Source organism: Ambystoma mexicanum, chromosome 5q, assembly GCF_040938575.1.
Source record: "Ambystoma mexicanum isolate Mex_15411 chromosome 5q, UKY_AmexF1_1, whole genome shotgun sequence".
In the NCBI taxonomy this organism is placed as follows: Eukaryota; Metazoa; Chordata; class Amphibia; order Caudata; family Ambystomatidae; genus Ambystoma; species Ambystoma mexicanum.
In genome coordinates, this window is record NC_090933.1 from 940,654,570 (window position 1) to 940,673,550 (window position 18,981).

An 18,981-nucleotide genomic window follows, 5' to 3' on the forward strand; every position below is an offset into this window, starting at 1 on the left:
AGAGGTCTCCTAACCAGGTCTCTCTTGGATCAGTTCCTTTACAGTCACGCAGCTTTCAGATTAGCAAATGACAGCAGCAGCAGTTCTTCCAGTGGGCTTCAAGGTTAAGCATCAGTTTCGACTTCAGCTTCTGAACGATTGCTAGCAGTGGGAGGCCCCCAGATATACTGTTGATCTCCCATTCACTCTACTGGGTCACACTCATGGAATCAAACATTCAGAAGGGCATTCAGCCAGTCAGGCTCACAGTGCATTCAGAACATTCTTCTCCATCCAGACACTGACAACACGGAATGTGGATTCGGACAAGTATTGCGCCATTCAACACTCCGCACTGCATTCATACCAGTTTCGGGCAGGGCTGTCTCAGTCATTTTGTCAACAACAAGATACTAGACACCCACAACATGAAAAGCATATTTGTGACACACTCCATTCATCCAGGTCCCACCCCACGTGTGTACTGTACTGGAGGAGCCGAAATAAAGCTAGGGAATCAACAACTGAATGCAGGAGGGCAGCCCCCCCCACTTAAAACTAAGTAGAGAAATTCGTACGGACTATTTTGGTGTTGTAATTATGTTAAAATGGTATTCATAATGTTAGTATATACTAGTAGTCAAAAGGGCGTCGTGTTTATAAGGTCGAAAATGTTATGATGTGGTAAGGTGGCAAGGCACAGAATGGATAAATAACGTTTTCTGTACACAGACAGAAAAGAGCGCTGACCAATGCCTTTTGCTGAAAATGCATGTAACTGAAAATGTGGCTAAAATGAGAGAAATTAAGTAATGAGTGTGTAGAATGAGGTAATTTTAAAGTTGAAACAGTCAAAGATACCATGCTTTCAGAGATTTGACGAATGGGCAGAAACCAGACATTTAATTAGGCATGTCTGGAAAACTTGTCTAAAGGGTCCAGCTGCATCAACTATAATTGGGCAGAGCATCGGGAAAAAGTAAGAATTTGCGCCAGATTGTATTTCATTTTGAAGGTTTAGTTCAATTAAAAAATAATTGCCCAGTGAGCTAATGCTTGTGTAGGGAGGGTGAGGGTAGGATGGTCCCTCAGAGCTATATGAAGGAGCTCAGTTTTGAGCCTGGGGTGGCCGAGTCCATGCACTTGACCACGACGCTGGCTGTGCTCTGTGTCAGCATGGCATGAAATAAAACTTGATGAACTTTACAGTCTCTTTGCCAAATCCTTGAGTTGTCTCTATTTATTGGTGTTGGAGTATGTGAATCCAGCACCCATCCATCTCAAGGTTCAGCCATCTCGTTTTAAGGTACTCGAGGGTGAGCTCTGATCCCATGGGCCCGTCAGAGGTTGCTCCGCCCTCTGGTACAGTACCCACAACATACAGCCATTGGGAAGGCTCCAGCCAGTCTGGGCAGGACTGCCCCACAACACTGTATATGGAACTTCCACCAAACAGCCAGTCAGGGGGAAGGTACAGAGTCAGGGGTTCCTGGAACATCGGCAATACAAGGTAACAGGCAATAGAAAGCAAGAGGCCATCTGGGCCATCTTGTTTCCTATCAGGAATCAACTTATTCCAATGACAGGGCCTGGGTATCCCAACATGGAGGATCCTCAGAGCACCTGTCAAATTTAACACGGATCTGCCACCAACCCGTACCCTGCTCTGTGAGCCATACACAAGTGCCCAGAAACATACACTAGGAGTACAGGGTCGTACTGCCACCCATGGGTGCCATAAGGGTATCGCAAGGGCCTGTACACCAAACCAAAGAGGAAGAGCCGCACCGCCAGGAGTCCCACATGAACTCCTGCGCGGAAAACAAGACAGATCATACATGATAAGGCAATAAAGGACAAGGCTATGGAGGCCCTGTACCTCCGATGCATTTCGAGCATCACACTAGGTAACCCCTCTAGCACCCTATTGTAAAATGTGGGCTGGGTCTAGAAAGTTACAAATGTAAGCAAAGTCAATTTCACTTTAAACCTTGGGAAATCGGAAAGACTTCCCTGTGTCACTGCACTGAAGGTGCTGGGTGACACAATGCAAAAGATGCCTATGGAGTTTGTCTGACTCCACAACCAAAAGAAATACAGAGCTCAGAAATCACATTACAGTATATGAGAGTGGGAAAAGGGTCTCGCTCTCTTCAGGTTAAAAAAATCAAGTCCTCAAAATCCAGCAAAGTTGCTGGGAGTCTCTAAGGTGGAGGGAATTCACACATTTTTGATCGTAATCCTACTTAAGGCTCGATGATTGATGCACGTCCTCAAAGTCTTATCCTTTTAAGGCACAAAAAATAATGGAGAAGCCGCTGGCGACTGTGAATGTTCCAGGTCAATCGTGCAATCATATGGGTGATGCAGGGGTAATCCACAGGCTTCTTGTTTGCAGAACGCATCCTGGAATTCCTGATCACTTTCTGGCAAGACTGCAGCTACTGCTCCTACAATATGTTCCTTCACTACTACACCTTCAGCCAAACAAAACCTTTGAACATCAGAAACGTTTTCCTGTTCCACCTCCTTTACCTCCCCTGTCCATTGCTCTCTACAAAACTCAGACTTAAATTCCACTGTTCTCTTCCCCCAATCTATCATGGGTGTCACACCCCTGGAGTATCACGGAAGCCAAAAGAAGTAGACCCCTCCAACCTTGGTTGGCATAGGGCCCTGGTCTTCATAAGCACAGGTACCACAAGAGCAGCCGAAGGGGGGAAGTGGGTTAAGGAGGGGTTGTGCATCGGTAGGGGGTGTTGGGGTCACCGGATAGAGGGTTAGGAAAACTTGCATATGGATGGGGAAGGGGAGTAGGGGAAAAAAACATACATAACATATCTTGCACAACCTGAACATGAATCCTTCTTGGTTAGGATTCAACCTGCCTCCTGTATTCCTAGATACCCCTGACATAGCCACAAACATAAGCACATGGAACGTTATTGATGGCCATAGATAACGTGCAGCAACAACATAGGAAACATACAACATAGGTGTGGGTCACAGCACATCACTTAAGCTCAGTGAGCAAATTAATAACCACCAGAATTGCCCTCCTGCCCAGTTAGCCAGTAGAAGGTGCTTGTAAATTGCCCTAAACTGACTTGGTCACAATACATTTACAACAAAAGCAAGCAACCATAAACAACTCAGCAAGCTCCCATTTCTCTGTGACTAAGTTCAATCAACGTGTGCGGTTATGGGGCATCCAAACGACAGGTCAGAACCTGCCCAGCAAGATCAATAGTCAAAAGGACTGCACATGCACATGCTCCCCTTCGTAGCCCTTAATAGACACCTGCACTAACAGTGCAGCAAAGTTTATGCAAATAAAGGAATAGAAACGGTGTGTCTGCACCCGACAACAAATGTGTTCATGAACTTCAAAGAAACAGGTTTCGACTTAACTAAGGCCTGAGGAGGCTTGCCAGCTCCTCCTCCAGGCAATGAGGAATCCAGCATTGGCAGCCCCGCCACCGTATGCGCCTCGAGAGGGAGTGTGAGAAGGAAACGTCCTTCACCGCCTGGGCCCGACCGCAGTAACAATAGCATACCAGTACAGATGCCTCATGAGGGATAAAGCAGCACAGCACAGTATGACCGTCGGAACCGAGTCTTCTGCATGAAAGCCAATGCCTGCCTCCTCCGACCCGTGCCTGCATACAAAATCACCAACAAGCAGGACGGGCCGGGGAGAGGCTTAAGTGCCCTCATAATTACACACACCTGTTCCAACTGGCAGGAGGCTCATAGGAAACGTTTGAGTCATTTTCCTGCCTGCAACTTTTCTTAGCTGCCGTTTTACTAGAACTAGACCCTTTTTCCTCACAATGGGATTGTATAAAGTAAGCCAGGGCATTCCAAGAATTATCTAACTGTTGTGCATCTATAAGCTCAAAGACTGTCCTCACTATGCCCTTCTCCAATCCTCATTCCAACAGACTAGTCATTTGTGTAATTAATCCTGATGTAAGTTGTGTGCCATCTACTGCTTTCACTTGTTCAGGAACTCCCTTTTTAACCACAGGCACTCCCAGTCTATTAGCCAATGTAAGATCCATACAATTCCCATTTGCTCCCGAGTCAATCACAGATGGACCTCCACATCTAAGCTTACCTTCCCAGATTAAGGACACATTTAGAGTGATATGCGGCACAGGAGTCTGAATGGTATTTGCCACCAGTTAACCTCTTCCAGCAAACAGCGTGAACCACTTTGGAGTGCGTGGACATCTATCCACGAAATTAGTACTGTCCCTGCAGTATGAAACACAGATTTTCATTGCACCTCCTGCCTTTCTCCTCCTTGGTCAGGGGTGGCCTCACTTGACTTTCACGCAGAGGACCCCTTACCTCTCTCACTACCTGATCTGTCTTAGTTCGCTCACTCCTACTACAAACCCTACCTAGGGAAAAAAGTAATCGCCTTAATGACCTGCTTTCGGTTAATCAAACATCTAGTTGTATGACTAACGAGATTAAATCTTCACTAGGTTGGTCTCTACTGTAGTTGCCAAAGAGTTCCTCATGTAAACCCTTTAAAAAAGTGAAGCTCCTTTTTCCTCTGGCCACCCACTCTCCAATACAAAGGCCCTGAAATGAATGATATAAGCCACTAGCTCTCTACTTCCCTGACGTAATTCCAGTAGTTCTCCATCTACACACAGATGACGTTCTCCTGTCAAATATCTTACCAAACTCACTCTTAAACTCAGCCCAACTGTGTAACTCGGCAGCCCCCATTAACACCAAAGGAACCAACCATGCTGCTGCTTCCCCCAATAAATAGGAAATCAGGAATGCCACATTAGAAGTTCCTGTGGGAAAAACTCTAGTCTACACAAAGTGCAACTCGCATTGCATTATGAATGACTTGTATTTCCTCAAATCCCCAACAAATCTTTTGGGAGGCGCTAAAGATGTGGTAATTCAAGATATTCCCGTAGTAATATGAACCTTTTTATTTTCCCCAGACGCACTCATCTGCCACTCTATACATCCCTCTGGTTACAAGACTGGGGATTCCCTTTCAATTTCCTTGCTCAACTTTGAGGGGCTTGCAAAATCTGACTTGTGTACAAAACTACTTAGTTCCTACATTTTTGCACCTAAAGACGAGGTTTACTTTCTAGCCACCTTCATATTCTCCATCAACATTTTCCCTAATGCACGCAAACTCAACTCTGGGTCCATCTTCACTCAGGCAGGATTAGTTACATGGGCCTTTAATTCGGTCAGGTCCAGCTCGAGAATTCCTGCAGGAGAGAAGATAGCCCACAAGACCCCCAAGCCTGCCGACCCAACAATCTTTTAGTTACAACTATCAAGTTGGCAAACCCAAGGGGAAAGGGGAAGTGGGGAAATTAAATGCAGGTTTCTTCTATAGCCCTGGCCTTCAGAACTATCCTCGATATGGACTGTTCTGTAGATGACCTAGAAGATAATCAAACAATATTACTAACTTGTCAACTAATTCACAACTGTTTTCTTGTATGCTTGCCCAACCTCCCTTCAATACCTGCTGCATATGCTTTTTTAGCTGATAGGCGCCTGAGATGTAGAAAACTGAAGTGGTACTTTTTTCATTAGGTAGAATCCTGTGCAGTTCCCTTGGGGAACACTGCAAAAAAATTAATACTACAGGAGTAAGCAGAAACCCAATTGGTAGCAGTCTGTACCACCCAGATTTAACTGGTAGCTGTGGCTGAGCAGTCAGACTTCTCTCAAGAAGAGAGAGGCAGTATACAGAGGATACACAATAGGGCCAAAAACACAGCAGAACAAGCAAACACTGACCAGAGCTTTGTATCAAAAGTATATAATTATTTATTTAACACACACTTTAGAAAATACACTAGCACTATTACTCAAAAGCAAGTTCCAACACAATCACGAAAGTATTTACACCTCCCTTAGCAATTACTAGACAAGTCTAAGTTAAAACACCACTTTTAGTCAAAACAGAGGTGAGCGTTTAACTCAGATGGCACTCCAATAATTAGGTTAAAGGGAGAGAAAAAGGAAGCTCATAAAAATAAAACAGTTCCCAACACTTTTAAGAGACAAAATCAAGTTACTGAAGGCAGGGTATACTGTAGAGCCAAAGTTCATAGGCCAGGCCCACTTTGAATGGAGCAAGGCGAAATGTGCCCAAGATCACACGGTTTAGCAATGCGTTCAAGTCTTTGTAGAAATGTTCAAAAGAGGTTGGGGTGGTTCAAAAGACAAAGTTAGAAGGTCTGGGAGCCAACCCAGTTGGTAAGTCAAGGATTTAAGGGTCACCTTGGGCAAACCGAAGAAAGGGAGGCCAGGTAGAACACAGTACCTTAAAGAGTGAGGAAGCTCCAGCGGTGGCAGTTGTTCCTGGCAGCGGGTGCAGTTCGTGGTTTCGACCAGGGGAAGAGAGTATCTAGTCAATGAGGAAACTTGGAGTCATTGCACTGCCCAGGGAAGAAACCAGCCGCGGAGTTCGTCGGTGAAAAGGTGTGTTCCTGGTATTCGCGGTCACAGTGGTGCAGCTTGGCTATCCGACCGCTGGGGTGCTTGGCACAGGCGATTCCACCAAGAGACGTCCTGGAAGGCGAAATGGCGAACTGGTTGATCCCACCAGCTCAGAGGGAGAAGACTCTTCCAGCAGAGGATCTCTTGTCGTCGGGAAAGTGGTGAGGTCGTTGCAGCAGGGCTCCACCGGTGGTGTCATCGTTGCAGATGGCTCGGCTTTAGGTCCTGTGGCAACTTCTGAAGTTCCAGTCCCAAAAGCCCTGCTTTTATGCAGAAAAAAACCCATTGTACAGCCTAGCTGTCACTCAAACATGTTAAGTGGTGAGCTGGGCGGCTCACCACTGGCCCAATCAGAACAGAGTGCGACTTGAGTAGCTAAGGCAACGCAGTCCAGTGTGCCAATTCCCCCACCCACACATCCTGTGGAACCCAGACAGAGTGGCACCAGTTGGAGGGCTTCTGTGGAGAAGCCCGCCAAAAAGTGGAACAAAGGGCCCGACCTTGGTTGGAGTTACAGAGACGGACACGAACGCCATTTTAGAAAAGAGTTCTGGCAAAAAGACCCAAGCGTAGATTTAATATTAAATAAATGAACCGGCGGTATCTTTAACATTGCACCAAAAAGTGGTGTTTAAAATCGATGGGAAAATCCCATAGGAAATATTCTGGTGGAATATTTTGCATGGTAACCACTGCCACGAGCCAGAAACTCGACAAGGGGGGGGGGACCGGACAGTGCCCCCTTGAAAACAGACCCGGGGGCAATCGAATTAACCCCTGCCAGTACTTCCACCATATGATGGTTTGTACTGGTTCTGTTCACAATTTTGGACTAGTAAAGTCAATGGTGACTTTACATGCCCTGGGAGACAGTAGTCAGTCCCAGGGTATGGAGTCTGTTTGGGGGTCACTATGACACCCCCTGTGTTACTACACTGCGGGTGTTGTGTAACACATACACAAAAAACAGATGATACCCTATGGAGTAAAAGACCCCATAGCCCATAAGCACACAAAACGTCAGAGACATACCTCAAATCATGCCTAAGAGTGGGAGGAAAAGAGTCTCACTCTTAGCAGGAGAAAAAAAGCAAACCCCAAAATCCAGCAAATCTGCTGGGGACTCACTAGGTTTGGAGAAATTAGCCTTATAAGGGAATTCTCCCTAACACCAAGGGTCTTTTCACCAAACCAAAAAGAGGAAGAGCTACACTGCCAGGAGTCCCACATGAACTCCTGCACGGAAAACAAGACAAAACATACATGATAAAGCAATAAAGGACAACGATATGGAGGCTCTGTCCCTCCAATCCATTTCCAGAATCACAGGCACCATATAAACTGATAATTTAAGGTAGTGTATGATGTTCAGAGTTTTTGAGTACCTAAAAGATGAGTGAAATTACTTTAGTTTCCTAGACACCTCAGCCGATAAAACATTAATTAGCCTTATGGCAACCCCTACATTTTGTACTGTCCCTTTCGATCGAAGGGATTTCATCACAGTTTATGTGGCCAATTCATGAATCTCACCGTTATAATCCTGGGCCTCTCTCTCTTATTTGGTTTAAGGACTGGTGCTCTGCGGTTGATGTGCCCAGTTGTGTCTAAATTCCTTCATTATATCCTGGACAGTATTGTTGGTCTCTAGCGTTCGCTGGTTTATCGTTTTCATTTCCTGATGGATTGGTTGAAGTTGTGTTAACCATTTTAGTGCACACCTGGATCTGCATGGATCCAGCGGTGTCTCTTCATGGGTCACTATTTCATTGGGCTCTCAGTCTGAGTCCGGGGATCTATACAGCATTCTTGGAGGGAAACAGAGGGTGGGTGGAGACCATGAGAGGACAGAGGGGCGGTTAGTCCACGGTTCGATCCGGGTGAAAGTGGCTAAATAGGCAATGCTGACTCATCTTTGTTGTATCATTTCGCCCCATTAGATATTGCCTGTGGGTGGGTGCAGCATCCGTTGGACCATAGATTTAAGTTTGTTAGGGTGGGTGTTTTTGTGTGGGAAGCGGGTGATCTCTAACCCAGGCACTTCTATATAGCTTGTAAGTTTCAGTCATATTCCATACTGGTGAACTATTCCATACAGGCATCTGCAGGTACCAGCTTGTGCAGGCTAAGGTCCTTAGGGGTGCCGTGTCAGGATCTTCTTAAAAAGGAACAGTCGCTGGTTTGAATGCATCAAGACACATAGCGCTCCCAGGTCCCGCTAGCCACGTACAGTGTGGACTGCCATCACCAACGTTCGTCACCCGCCCCTCTGTGCACCGTGTGTGGGGGGAGGGAACCTAATGTCTCGATGAGACAGTTCATGATAGGTGGTGTGTGGCCAAAAGCAGTGAGCTCCTCATCACAGTGCTGTAGATGCAGCCAAGGAGAGGGGTGAGGGGGTTGCTTCCAGCTCTTTGGAGAACACCTGATCGACCACCTTCAGGCCTAAACAAACCTTGCCTTTCACAGAAGTGCATCCCATAGCAGCGGGCGGGAGGTTCAATGCTTGTGTGGGTCGCACGGTCACCTACTTGCGGTTTTAGTTCCCACAGAGGTCAGTGACCCTTTATCGCATTTGTTTACTTTAACACGATTTGGCCGTCTGTGTCACAGCGCATGGCAGCCACTCCATCCGTACTCTTGTACGGGTCCTCCAGGTCGACCACAGTGTGTGCAGTCACTCGCCTCCTATATGGTACCTGCCTGATCACACCATCCACAGTGTTCAGCAAACATTGCCGATGCAGCACTCATACTCCATTGGGTGCCTGTCCCAGGCGGTTACTTTTCATGGAGAAGGTAACTCCATTATGCAAGGTCCACTAGGTCACGACCATCTTGCTGGGGCTCCCAATCCCCCCCCCCACCCACCCCCATTTTATATTCAATTCTGAATAATAAATCACTAACTCAATACATTGAGAAAAACTGATTAAAGTAACTTTTTAAAATGTATTTATGGTTTGCTTTAATAAACAAACCTACACACCATCTATATATAGCAATTAAAACATTACCATCCACATTACAAACAATTTAAAAATGATAAAATACTAGAACAATTGATTTAACACTATTTTACACAAATTAAAATATGCACCATTTAAAATTAGAAGGTACAAAACAGTCAATTATATCACTTATAATCTACATGGGATTTTAAGTATAGTGGGACCTGTTTATGCCCAGTGTTGTTACTTTGCTTTGCATTACTTTGTTGAACATTGTCGGCGCACACGTTTAAACCTTTTCCACTCCTTATTTACTAGCTAAGTGTGATAATAATGCTTACAGTATTATTCTGATACACTAGGTGCAAGTGAGGAAAATACCACTGTCCATACCATGTTGTGACTGCGTGTATGAACCATACCCGTTTCTAGGACACCCCCTTTAGTATTATAAGGTGTAGGATTATCCTTGTACTGACTTACGGTGTGGGAAGGGTCTGGTCTAAGGCCATTTAGTATCTTTAAAAGAACACACAAGTTACACCATTTATTGTAAAGTATATATTGGTCTATTCATATTTTGTGTGCAACATGTAGTGTATATATTTTTCAGTATATGAGTAATATGACAATGCATTACTTACCGTAAAAGCATTTCTGATGGTTGTATCTGCTTAGATTCACATGCTGTGCATAGGTCCGACATCCAGTGGTCACTGCGGAGTATTGCATTTTGTTTTTCGTAGTCGAAAAGGGGACGTCGACAAGGCGCGTCTGTAACACTATCCCTATAGTGACGTGTGTTGTACCCACAATCCCTCACGCGTCGAGGTCCCTCTGTTTGTATTTTTCTGCCCTGAGGGAGCCTTCTAGACGTGAGTGAGTACAGAAAAGCGAGAAATATAGAAAAGGATGTCTATGTTCCTTCCATCCAAGCGGGGAGGAAGGGTGGGCGCATGTGAATCTAAGCAGATACAACCATCAGAAATGCTTTTACGGTAAGTAATGCATTGTCTTCTGATGTTTGTTAATCTGCTTAGAATCACATGCTGTGCATAGACTAGCGAGCAGTACCCGGAGTTGGCGGTGGGTTATGAGAAGGAACAGTAGAGAAAAGATGTCTTAATACTGCCTGACCCACCTGGGAGTCAGATCTAGAGTGTGCATCTAGACAGTAGTGTTTTGTAAAGGTGTGCACAGAACTCCAGGTAGCCGCTTTGCAGATGGACTCAAGGGGAACATTTGCAATGAATGCTATGGACGCCCCCGTGCCTCGAGTAGAATGTGCTCTTGGCCTAAAGGGCAGTTCTCTCTTAGCAAGAGTATAGCAGAGAGTGATGCATTGAACAATCCATCTAGAAATAGTGGACTTTGAAACTGCATCTCCTTCTCTTCCTGCTGCCACCGAGACGAAGAACTGATTAGTCTTCCTCAGTGGTCTGGTTCTTTCCATGTAGAACATGACCGCTCTGCGGACATCTAGTGTGTGCAGAGTCCTTTCTCCCAAGTTGGAAGGATTTTGAAAGAACGCTGGTAGTTCATTAGACTGGTTTACGTGGAATTTTGAGATGAATTTCGGAGCAAACCTTGGGTGAGGGCGTAGAACCACTTTATCTCTGAACTGTAACAAAGGGGTCTAGAACAGAAAGAGCCTGTAGTTCACTTACTCTCCTGATGGAGGTGATAGCTATTAGAAAAGCAGTCTTAAGAGTGAGGTCTTTAAGCGATGCTTTGTGCATGGGTTCAAATGGTGAGCCCATGAGTTTGGTAAGTACCACGTTAAGGTCCCATCCGGGAGCTGGGTCAGCTATCGGGGGGTGTATTCTCTTTACTCCCTCCATGAAGGCTTTTATAACAGGGATCTTGCACCACAACACTTTGAGTTGGGAAGTGGTGTATGCAGAAAGTGCCGCTAGGTGGACTTTAATGGAATTGAACACTAGACCTGAATCCAATAAATGGGTCAGGTATAGAACAATATGTGTGGGAGAGCAGTCAATTGGGTTGATGCTCTTTCCTCTGCACCAGATGACAAATCTCTTCCATTTGCTAGAATAGCAGTGACGAGTGTTAGGTTTTCTGGCTTCCCTGAGGATGTCCATGCATCTCTGCGGGAGCTGTAGATGTCCAAATTCTATGATTTCAGGAGCCAGGCTGCTAAGTTCATGTTCTGGGGGCATGGATGCAGAGTCCTGCCCCTGTCTTGTGACAGCATGTTGTACGGGCAGGGGAGTTTCACTGGGGGAGATAGAGACATCTCCATCAAGTGAGCGAACCATGGCTGTCGGGCCCACATTGGGGCCACCAGTATCATGGTTACTTGTTCCTGGTGCATCTTGTGCACCACCTTGTTGAGAAGGGGAGTCGGGGGAAAAGCGTAAACAAATTTCCCTGACCATTGAATCGACAGACCGTTCCCCTTGGATTGGTTCTGGGGGTACCTGGAGGCGTAACTTTGGCATTGTGTGTTCTCCAGGGTTGCGAACAGGTCTATTTCTGGGAATCCCCATTGCGTGAAGACGTCGAAGACGATGTCTTCGTGCAGTCGCCATTCGTACTCTTCGGGCAGGGGGAAATCCCTGCTGAGTTTGTCTGCCAGCAGATTGAGTTCCCCTGGTACATGTTGTGACAGAAGGAACATATTCTGTTTGAGAGCCCACTTCCATATGTTTTGGGCCAGTTTGGACAGTCCTGGAGAGTGGGTTCCCCCCTGCTTGTTGATGTAATACATGGCTGTGGTGCTGTCTGTAAGGACCATCACTGTCCTGCCTTGTAGGTGTTCCTGGAAGGCTTTTAGCGCCTTGAACACCGCTAGTAGCTCCAGAAGATTGGTGTGTTTGGATGCTACGTTTGGAGTCCACTCTCCGTGAGCAGTCTGATGGGATAGGTGAGCCCCCCATCCTGTGAGGGATGCGTCTGTGGTTTGAGTGGCTTCCGCCGCGGGTGTGGCAAAGGGTTTCCCTTTTTCCAGGTTTTCCTTTGTCCACCACCGTAGCGAGAGAACTAGGGCCTGCGAGACCACCACTAGATCGTCCCATAGTCCGCTGGCCTGACACCACTGGCTGTTGAGCCAATCTTGCATTGGGCGCATGCGCAGGCGCGCGTGAGGTACCAAATAAATACACGACGCCATCATGCCTAGCAAGCGCATTGCTTTGCGTACCGTCACCTCTCGACCGGTCACATATTGAGGGATCTGAAACAGCATGTTTTGGACCCTCTCTTTGGAGGGGAAGACGAGGCCGTCCTTTGTTTGAATTAGAGCCCCTAGGAATTGTTTGATTTGGCTGGGGTCTAGGCTGGACTTCTTTTCGTTGATGGAGAAGCCCAACTGGAACAAAAGGTCTACAGTCTTTTGGTTATTGGAGAAGCATGTTTTGTAAGAATCCCCTGTTATGAGCCAGTCGTCGAGGTAAGGGTAAACTGGGATGGACAACCTGCGCAGGTGGGCCGCTGCCACTGCCAGCACCTTCGTGAATACCCTCGGTGCTGATGCTATGCCGAAGGGTAGCACTCTGAACTGGTAGTGTTTGCCCTCTATCATGAACCGGAGGTATCTTCTGTGCGCTGGCAACATTAAAATATGAAAGTATGCATCTTTCATGTCCAATGTTGTCATGTAATCTCCCTGTGATAGCAGTGGGATCACTTCCTGTAAGGTCACCATACAAAACTTTTGGGGTTTGATGAACTTGTTCGCTGGGCGCAGATCTAATATGGTTAGATCCTTTTTGGGTACAAGGAAGTACACTGAATAAATACCTTCCGTTACCTGAGATAGAGGCACGACCTCTATGGCTCCTTTTTCCAGCAGTTGTTGTACTTCTTGTAGAAGGATGTCAAGATGTTCCGGTGACATGCGTCGTCCCCTCGGGGGTTTGTATGTTGGGGAACTGTTGAATTCGATGCAGTATCCGTGGGCTACGGTGGAAAGTACCCAGCGGTCTGACGTTATACCCTCCCATGCTGGAAGAAAGGATGTTATCCGGCCCCCGACCGGTGTTGCATGGGAGGGGACGCGAATCTTCGCGTCACTTGGTGTTGTTAGGGGCTTGGGAGCCTCTGGGGGTGGACCCCCACCCTCTTCCTTTGCCCCGGCGCTGTCCTCTTTGGCTGTACTGGCCACTATTGGTCTGGAAAATGGTGGCAGGGTATTGTTGCTGCTGGTTTTGTTGTTGGCGTTGGCCACGAAAAAAGCGTTTGTTGCCATAGCCGCGCCTGGTAGAGGGCTTAGAGATTTGGTCAAGAGTTTTGATAGTATCGAACTCTTTTAGCCATCTCCAGAGCCTCATCCACCGCTTTCCCGAAGAGGTTTGAGTCTTCAACAGGTTTATTTATTAAAGACGCCTGTGTCTCCGGTTTGAACCCTGAGTTGCGCAGCCATACGTGGCGTTTTAGGATGATTCCCTGAACTAGGGAACGTCCCGCAGTTTATGCCGCATCCAGAGAGCTCTTTACAATACTCTGGTTGACCTGGGTTCCTTCGTCAATAGTTGTAAGCAGGCGTGTACGTAATGGTTCCGGCGCTTCTTCGGCGTCTTTGCGCAGTTTGGCCCACTGCGCGTCCGCATAGCTAGCGAGCAAAGAATTGTTGTTTGCAATTCTTGCCGAAAAGGCAGCCGAGGATGTTACTCTTTTTGCAAGGGCATATAACCGCTTGCCCTCCTTGTCAGGTGGTGCCTCACTGGTGGAAAGTGGTACCCCTGCCCTCTTTCTTGTGTTGGTTACTACCAGGGAATCCGGAATGGAATGTCCCCTGATGTACAGCGGGTCTGAGGGTGAAGGAGTGAAAAGTTTTTCAATTCTAGGATTGACCCCTCTGATTAGTGCGGGTGTGGACAGCGAAGGGATGATTCTTCTCTTCACCGAAGCGAGGAGGGGAATGGTCCGACTGACCGGGGGTTTTTCCTTAATTACTCTTTCCACAAAGTCTAATTCAGGGGAGAGCTCCCTAGTGTCCAGTTCGAAGTGTGCTGCTGCTCTGCGCAACAGGGCATTAAATGTGGGCTGATCGTCAATGGGAGACGTGTTTCTAATAGGTGAATTGTCAGGAGGATTTAGGTTCAGGACATCAGTGTCAGAGTATATTGATGGGGATTGCCAGGGGTGAGAAGGTCCTTTTTCTGGATTTTCTCCGAAGCCTTCTCCTACCAAGTCTGGGCTGTCTTCCAGACCTTCCTCCTGGTTCCGTCCCTCTTCCTCGTCTATAAAATCATCCTCTTCCTCAAAATAATGTTCTTCCCCAGTGAGGTCATACACACTATGGAAGTCTGAGGCTGTGTCTTGGTGGGGATTGACTAGTCTTGGAATTTTACCCCTGGGGTCCTCCTGAGGCCCTTCTCTTATTCTCTTGGGAGTGGGAGGGTTCTGGGTATTCATAAACCTCTCCATTCTTTCCATGCAGAGATGGAGCCTTTCCATGGTTTCATGGGGTACTCCCGAGCGGTCTAGCGGGGGAAAATTGGTGTCTTGTAGCTGAAAACGGCTCAACCTCTCCCACAACGTCGAGGAAAGTGTCCCGTCGCCCTCCGAAAAGCCTTCAGGTGTGTTGGGAATCCCTTCGACTGAAGGAGATCGTCCCTGTCTTTTCGGCGTGTCTTTCGACATTTGCGTAGCGCTCGACGAGTCTTTCGGCGTACGCTTGTGGGCGTCGGCTACCACGATCCTTGCCAAGCTCTCAGCGACTCGTTTGTCAGCGGAGGGCTGTGGTTTCGACGTTATGGGTGTCGATCGCTCTACGGCGGCATGCGCTTTCTGCTGATGCACTCCGGCCGATGATTTGGGGGCGGCGCCCTTATTTGCCGAAAGCCCAGTCGCTGGTCGCGGCTGCGGTTGCGAGAGGGACTTCGAACCCGAACGGTCCGAGGAGGCCGCCGGTGAAACCTGCGTCTCCTTGGGCGCTGATGCTCTCTTCGCCTTCGACGAAGAAGAGCCATGGGTTGTGTGCTTATGTGTGGTCTTGTGTGCGTCCATGTTGCCGGGGTGTTCATCCCCATAAGCAGGGCGTGAGCCGAGCCCGTCGGGGCCGGGGACAGACGACGAAGCGCGTGTGCGCTCTCTAGGGGGGTTTTCGACTTCCGTAGCGGAGGTCGTGGTATCACGTTCCTCGTCACTGTCGGAGGTAGCGACGGTGGGTGGAGCGTCGGCCTTCGACATAGCGTAGGCCGCCCACCTCTTAACCCTACGGTCTTTTAGAGTTTTCTGCTTAAGAAGCCGACAAGCCGTGCAACCTTCCTCTTTGTGATCGAGGGGCAAGCAGCGGTTACACCGTGAATGCTTGTCCTTCCAAGTAAACTTGCCCTTGCAAAGCGGGCAAAACCTAAAGGGTGTCCTCTCCATAGCCGAGGCAATAAATCGTGATAACCACCCCAAAGGAAAGGAAGGGGAAAAGGAAAGGCATTCTCAGAAAAGAACTAGAGATGTCCCACGACCCCCACTCTCCCTACTGTATTTGGCCTGCGAGGCCAGGCCACGTGTTCGGCAACGCCGAAGGATCTCCTCCGCTCGTCCCCTCCGTCGAAGATCTTGCTCGGCGGAGACAGCTTCACAACAGCGTCGAGGGGGGGATCGATATGTCTATATTAATATAGAAAAAAACGACCAAAGGTCGAGGAGATGAAATCTGCAATGTCTCTCGAGGAGCTCCGCGTAAAGGCGACCAGTAGCTGGGCGGAAAAAAACAATCTGAGGGACCTCGACGCGTGAGGGATTGTGGGTACAACACACGTCACTATAGGGATAGTGTTACAGACACGCCTTGTCGACGTCCCCTTTTCGACTACGAAAAACAAAATGCAATACTCCGCAGTGACCACTGGATGTGGGACCTATGCACAGCATGTGATTCTAAGCAGATTAACAAACATCAGAAATTAAATATATCACTCTAGTGTATTCTCTAGTGCAAAATGTTGGATCTTACTTTACTAAGCTGCCAGCCAATCTCCTCCTAAGAGGGCAGCCAAAGGACTGCTCCGCGACAAACTACCTCAATGGTTAATGTCATAATTGGTGGGCACTCCGCTTTCTCATTTAGGACCGATATCTTCACATCCATTAAGCAGAGATTCTGTAGGCAAAATCTCCTTAACATTGAACAGTTCCTCAAGAAACCCGAACAGGCATGTTTTCAGGGTTTCATTGTTGTGATGTAACTTTAATATTCCTTTAAGAAGGTTTATTTAATTGAAAACAAACAAACATAAACCCCCACTCACCCAAAGTCCCCAAGAAGCAACGCATGCTAGTGGGGCAATTTGCTATACCCAAGAGCTACTTTTAGTTCTTGCTTCAAAACTCGTAGAATCTGTTCCCCTTTGGAATAATCAAGAGATGTTTGACTAAGTGTACCGGAGCACAACCATATAGCTGTTAAGGCACCGGAGCACAACCATATAGCTGTTAAGGCAATGTTTGTAAATTGATTGTAATGAATATGTCCATACCTAAAAGATGTTAGAGGTGGTCCTTCACTTTCTGTTAGTCCAATCTCTGCCAGTAAACTGCTTTTCAGTTGTGCTGCCAAATCATGTGCTGAAGGACCAGACTTTGTGCTTTCTGGCTCGTCTGTTGGAACATTTTGTTCTTCTCCTTCCTTTTCCCGATTTTGCATGCTCATCACGTTTTTTAGATTAGCAGCATAGGACATTTTGGTTGGAAGAACCTTAAAGAAGTAATCCAAAAAAAGTTACATAGATAGTTGCCCAGTATTCAAAACTCATGACAAAAGAATCAGGGCCGCATCAAATGACATTAATGAGTGAGGACATTAATTCTGGACAGGATCTTCACATCATGGGAGCGAAACAGAAAGCCAATGGAAGCCATGCACATGGTATGAAACAGAAGCCTACTCTTAACAATGGAACACCATTGAGTATCTTTCTGAGATTCACAAGCATGCGCACATTTCCCCACTTTCATTGCTCGCACATATTACACATTGCATCCTTTGGGATAATGGTAGGGTCGCTCATGAATCTATGGAGGATATCTTCAATGGAGAAGAGAAAATAAGGAATACGTTACTTAACTTTAACTCCTGTTCTACAGAATTGGTATGGTATGGATTCATGAACATTCCCCGTCAGGCTGGGAATCCTCAGTAAAAAAAGAAAAAAAAAAAAAGAAAAAAAACAGTTTTGCTTTAGCCTGAAAACTGCATTTCTCCTCTAAACCATTTACTGTCCTTTGTGTCATACTGCCCCCATCCAATGACAGTCTCCCTAAGCTCCACCACAGGTGGCGATCTTCAGATTTGGTATAGCACGTAAAGTGGTAGTATGAACTAAGAAGAGCCACAGATGGGAAGGCGGGAGGATTTGCATGTGAATCCATGCCAGACCCATGCAGGAGAACAGGAGTTACAGGTAAGTAACTTGTTCATTCGCCAGCATGGGGTCTTGCATGGATTCACATGCTCATGAATTTTACATAACAGTACATATTCACAACCACAAGTGGTAGCAAGGCTCAACAGAAGCAATACACTTACCCCAGGAACAGACTCACCTCAAATGGGTTGCAAAGAACTGCTTGTCCGACCCGGGACTCCTCCCTGGAATCTCTGTTGACGCAGTAGAATTTAATGAAGGTGTGGGTGGAGCTCCATGTAGCAGCCCTGCAGATGTCGAGCAGGGGAACACCAGAGAGAATCCCAGTTGTCGCAGCAATGGCTATGGTGGAATGGGCTCTCAGACGGCCTAAAAGAGGTCTGTTGGCCATCGATGACCTGCATGATACAGCCTGAGATCCACCTGGATATGGAAGCCTTAGCCTGGGTCTTGCCGTGATTCACAGGTCCAGAGTTGAGATGTCTTCTGAAAATCCTTCAAGGCACGAGCAACGACCAGCAAATGCAACGTTCTTTCCGCCGATGTGGAAGGGTTCGGGAAGAAGACTGGGAGAACTGTTAGGCAGAAACCTGTGCAGTTCCCTTGGGGAACACTGCAAAAGATTTAAGACTACAGGTATAGCAGTAAACCCACTTGGTAGCAGTCTGCACCACCCAGATTTACTTGGTAGCTGTGGCTGAGCAGTCAGACTTCCCTCAAGAAGAGTTAGGCAGTATGTAAAGTATACACCATAGGTACTCAAATACAATAGCACAAGCAAACACTGACCAGAGCTTGGTTTCAAAAGTATATAGTTATTTATTTATTAAACACACATAAGTAGAAATCACTCTAGCAAAAATATAGTAAAAACACTTCAAACACAGTTATAATGAAAGCAGTTTCAACCCTTACTCCTGTCTAGACAACTCTAGGTTAACACCACATAATTCGAACAGAGGTGAGTGCTTAACGTTAGATGACACTCTAGTAGGTTCAAGAAAGGGATAAAAGAAACAGAAATAGGTTAAACACACCACTCTAAGGTCCAGAACACTTGCAATAGGCTCAAAGAAGTACAAAGTCACAGGTGAGCAAAAGTCACTAGGCAGGGCCCACTCTTAGAGTAGCCGGAGCGAAAATGTGCCCAAGATCACACTGTTAGTAGGGATTCAAAGTCTTGCAAAGAGTTAGAAAGAGTTTAGAGTGGCTTA

At 46.9% G+C, this 18,981-nt stretch overlaps 1 protein-coding gene across 9 annotated transcripts in view; it reads right to left on the bottom strand.

Moving 5' to 3' along the window:
• UBR5 (ubiquitin protein ligase E3 component n-recognin 5) overlaps positions 1-18,981 on the bottom strand; it is a 2,447,509-nt gene that overhangs the window by 718,638 nt on the left and 1,709,890 nt on the right. For all 9 annotated transcript variants that reach the window (XM_069621460.1, XM_069621458.1, XM_069621459.1 and 6 more), the window contains one exon: positions 16,880-17,097. In XM_069621460.1, the coding sequence (XP_069477561.1) occupies positions 16,880-17,097 (218 nt within the window). The remainder of the gene's footprint in view (positions 1-16,879; positions 17,098-18,981) is intronic.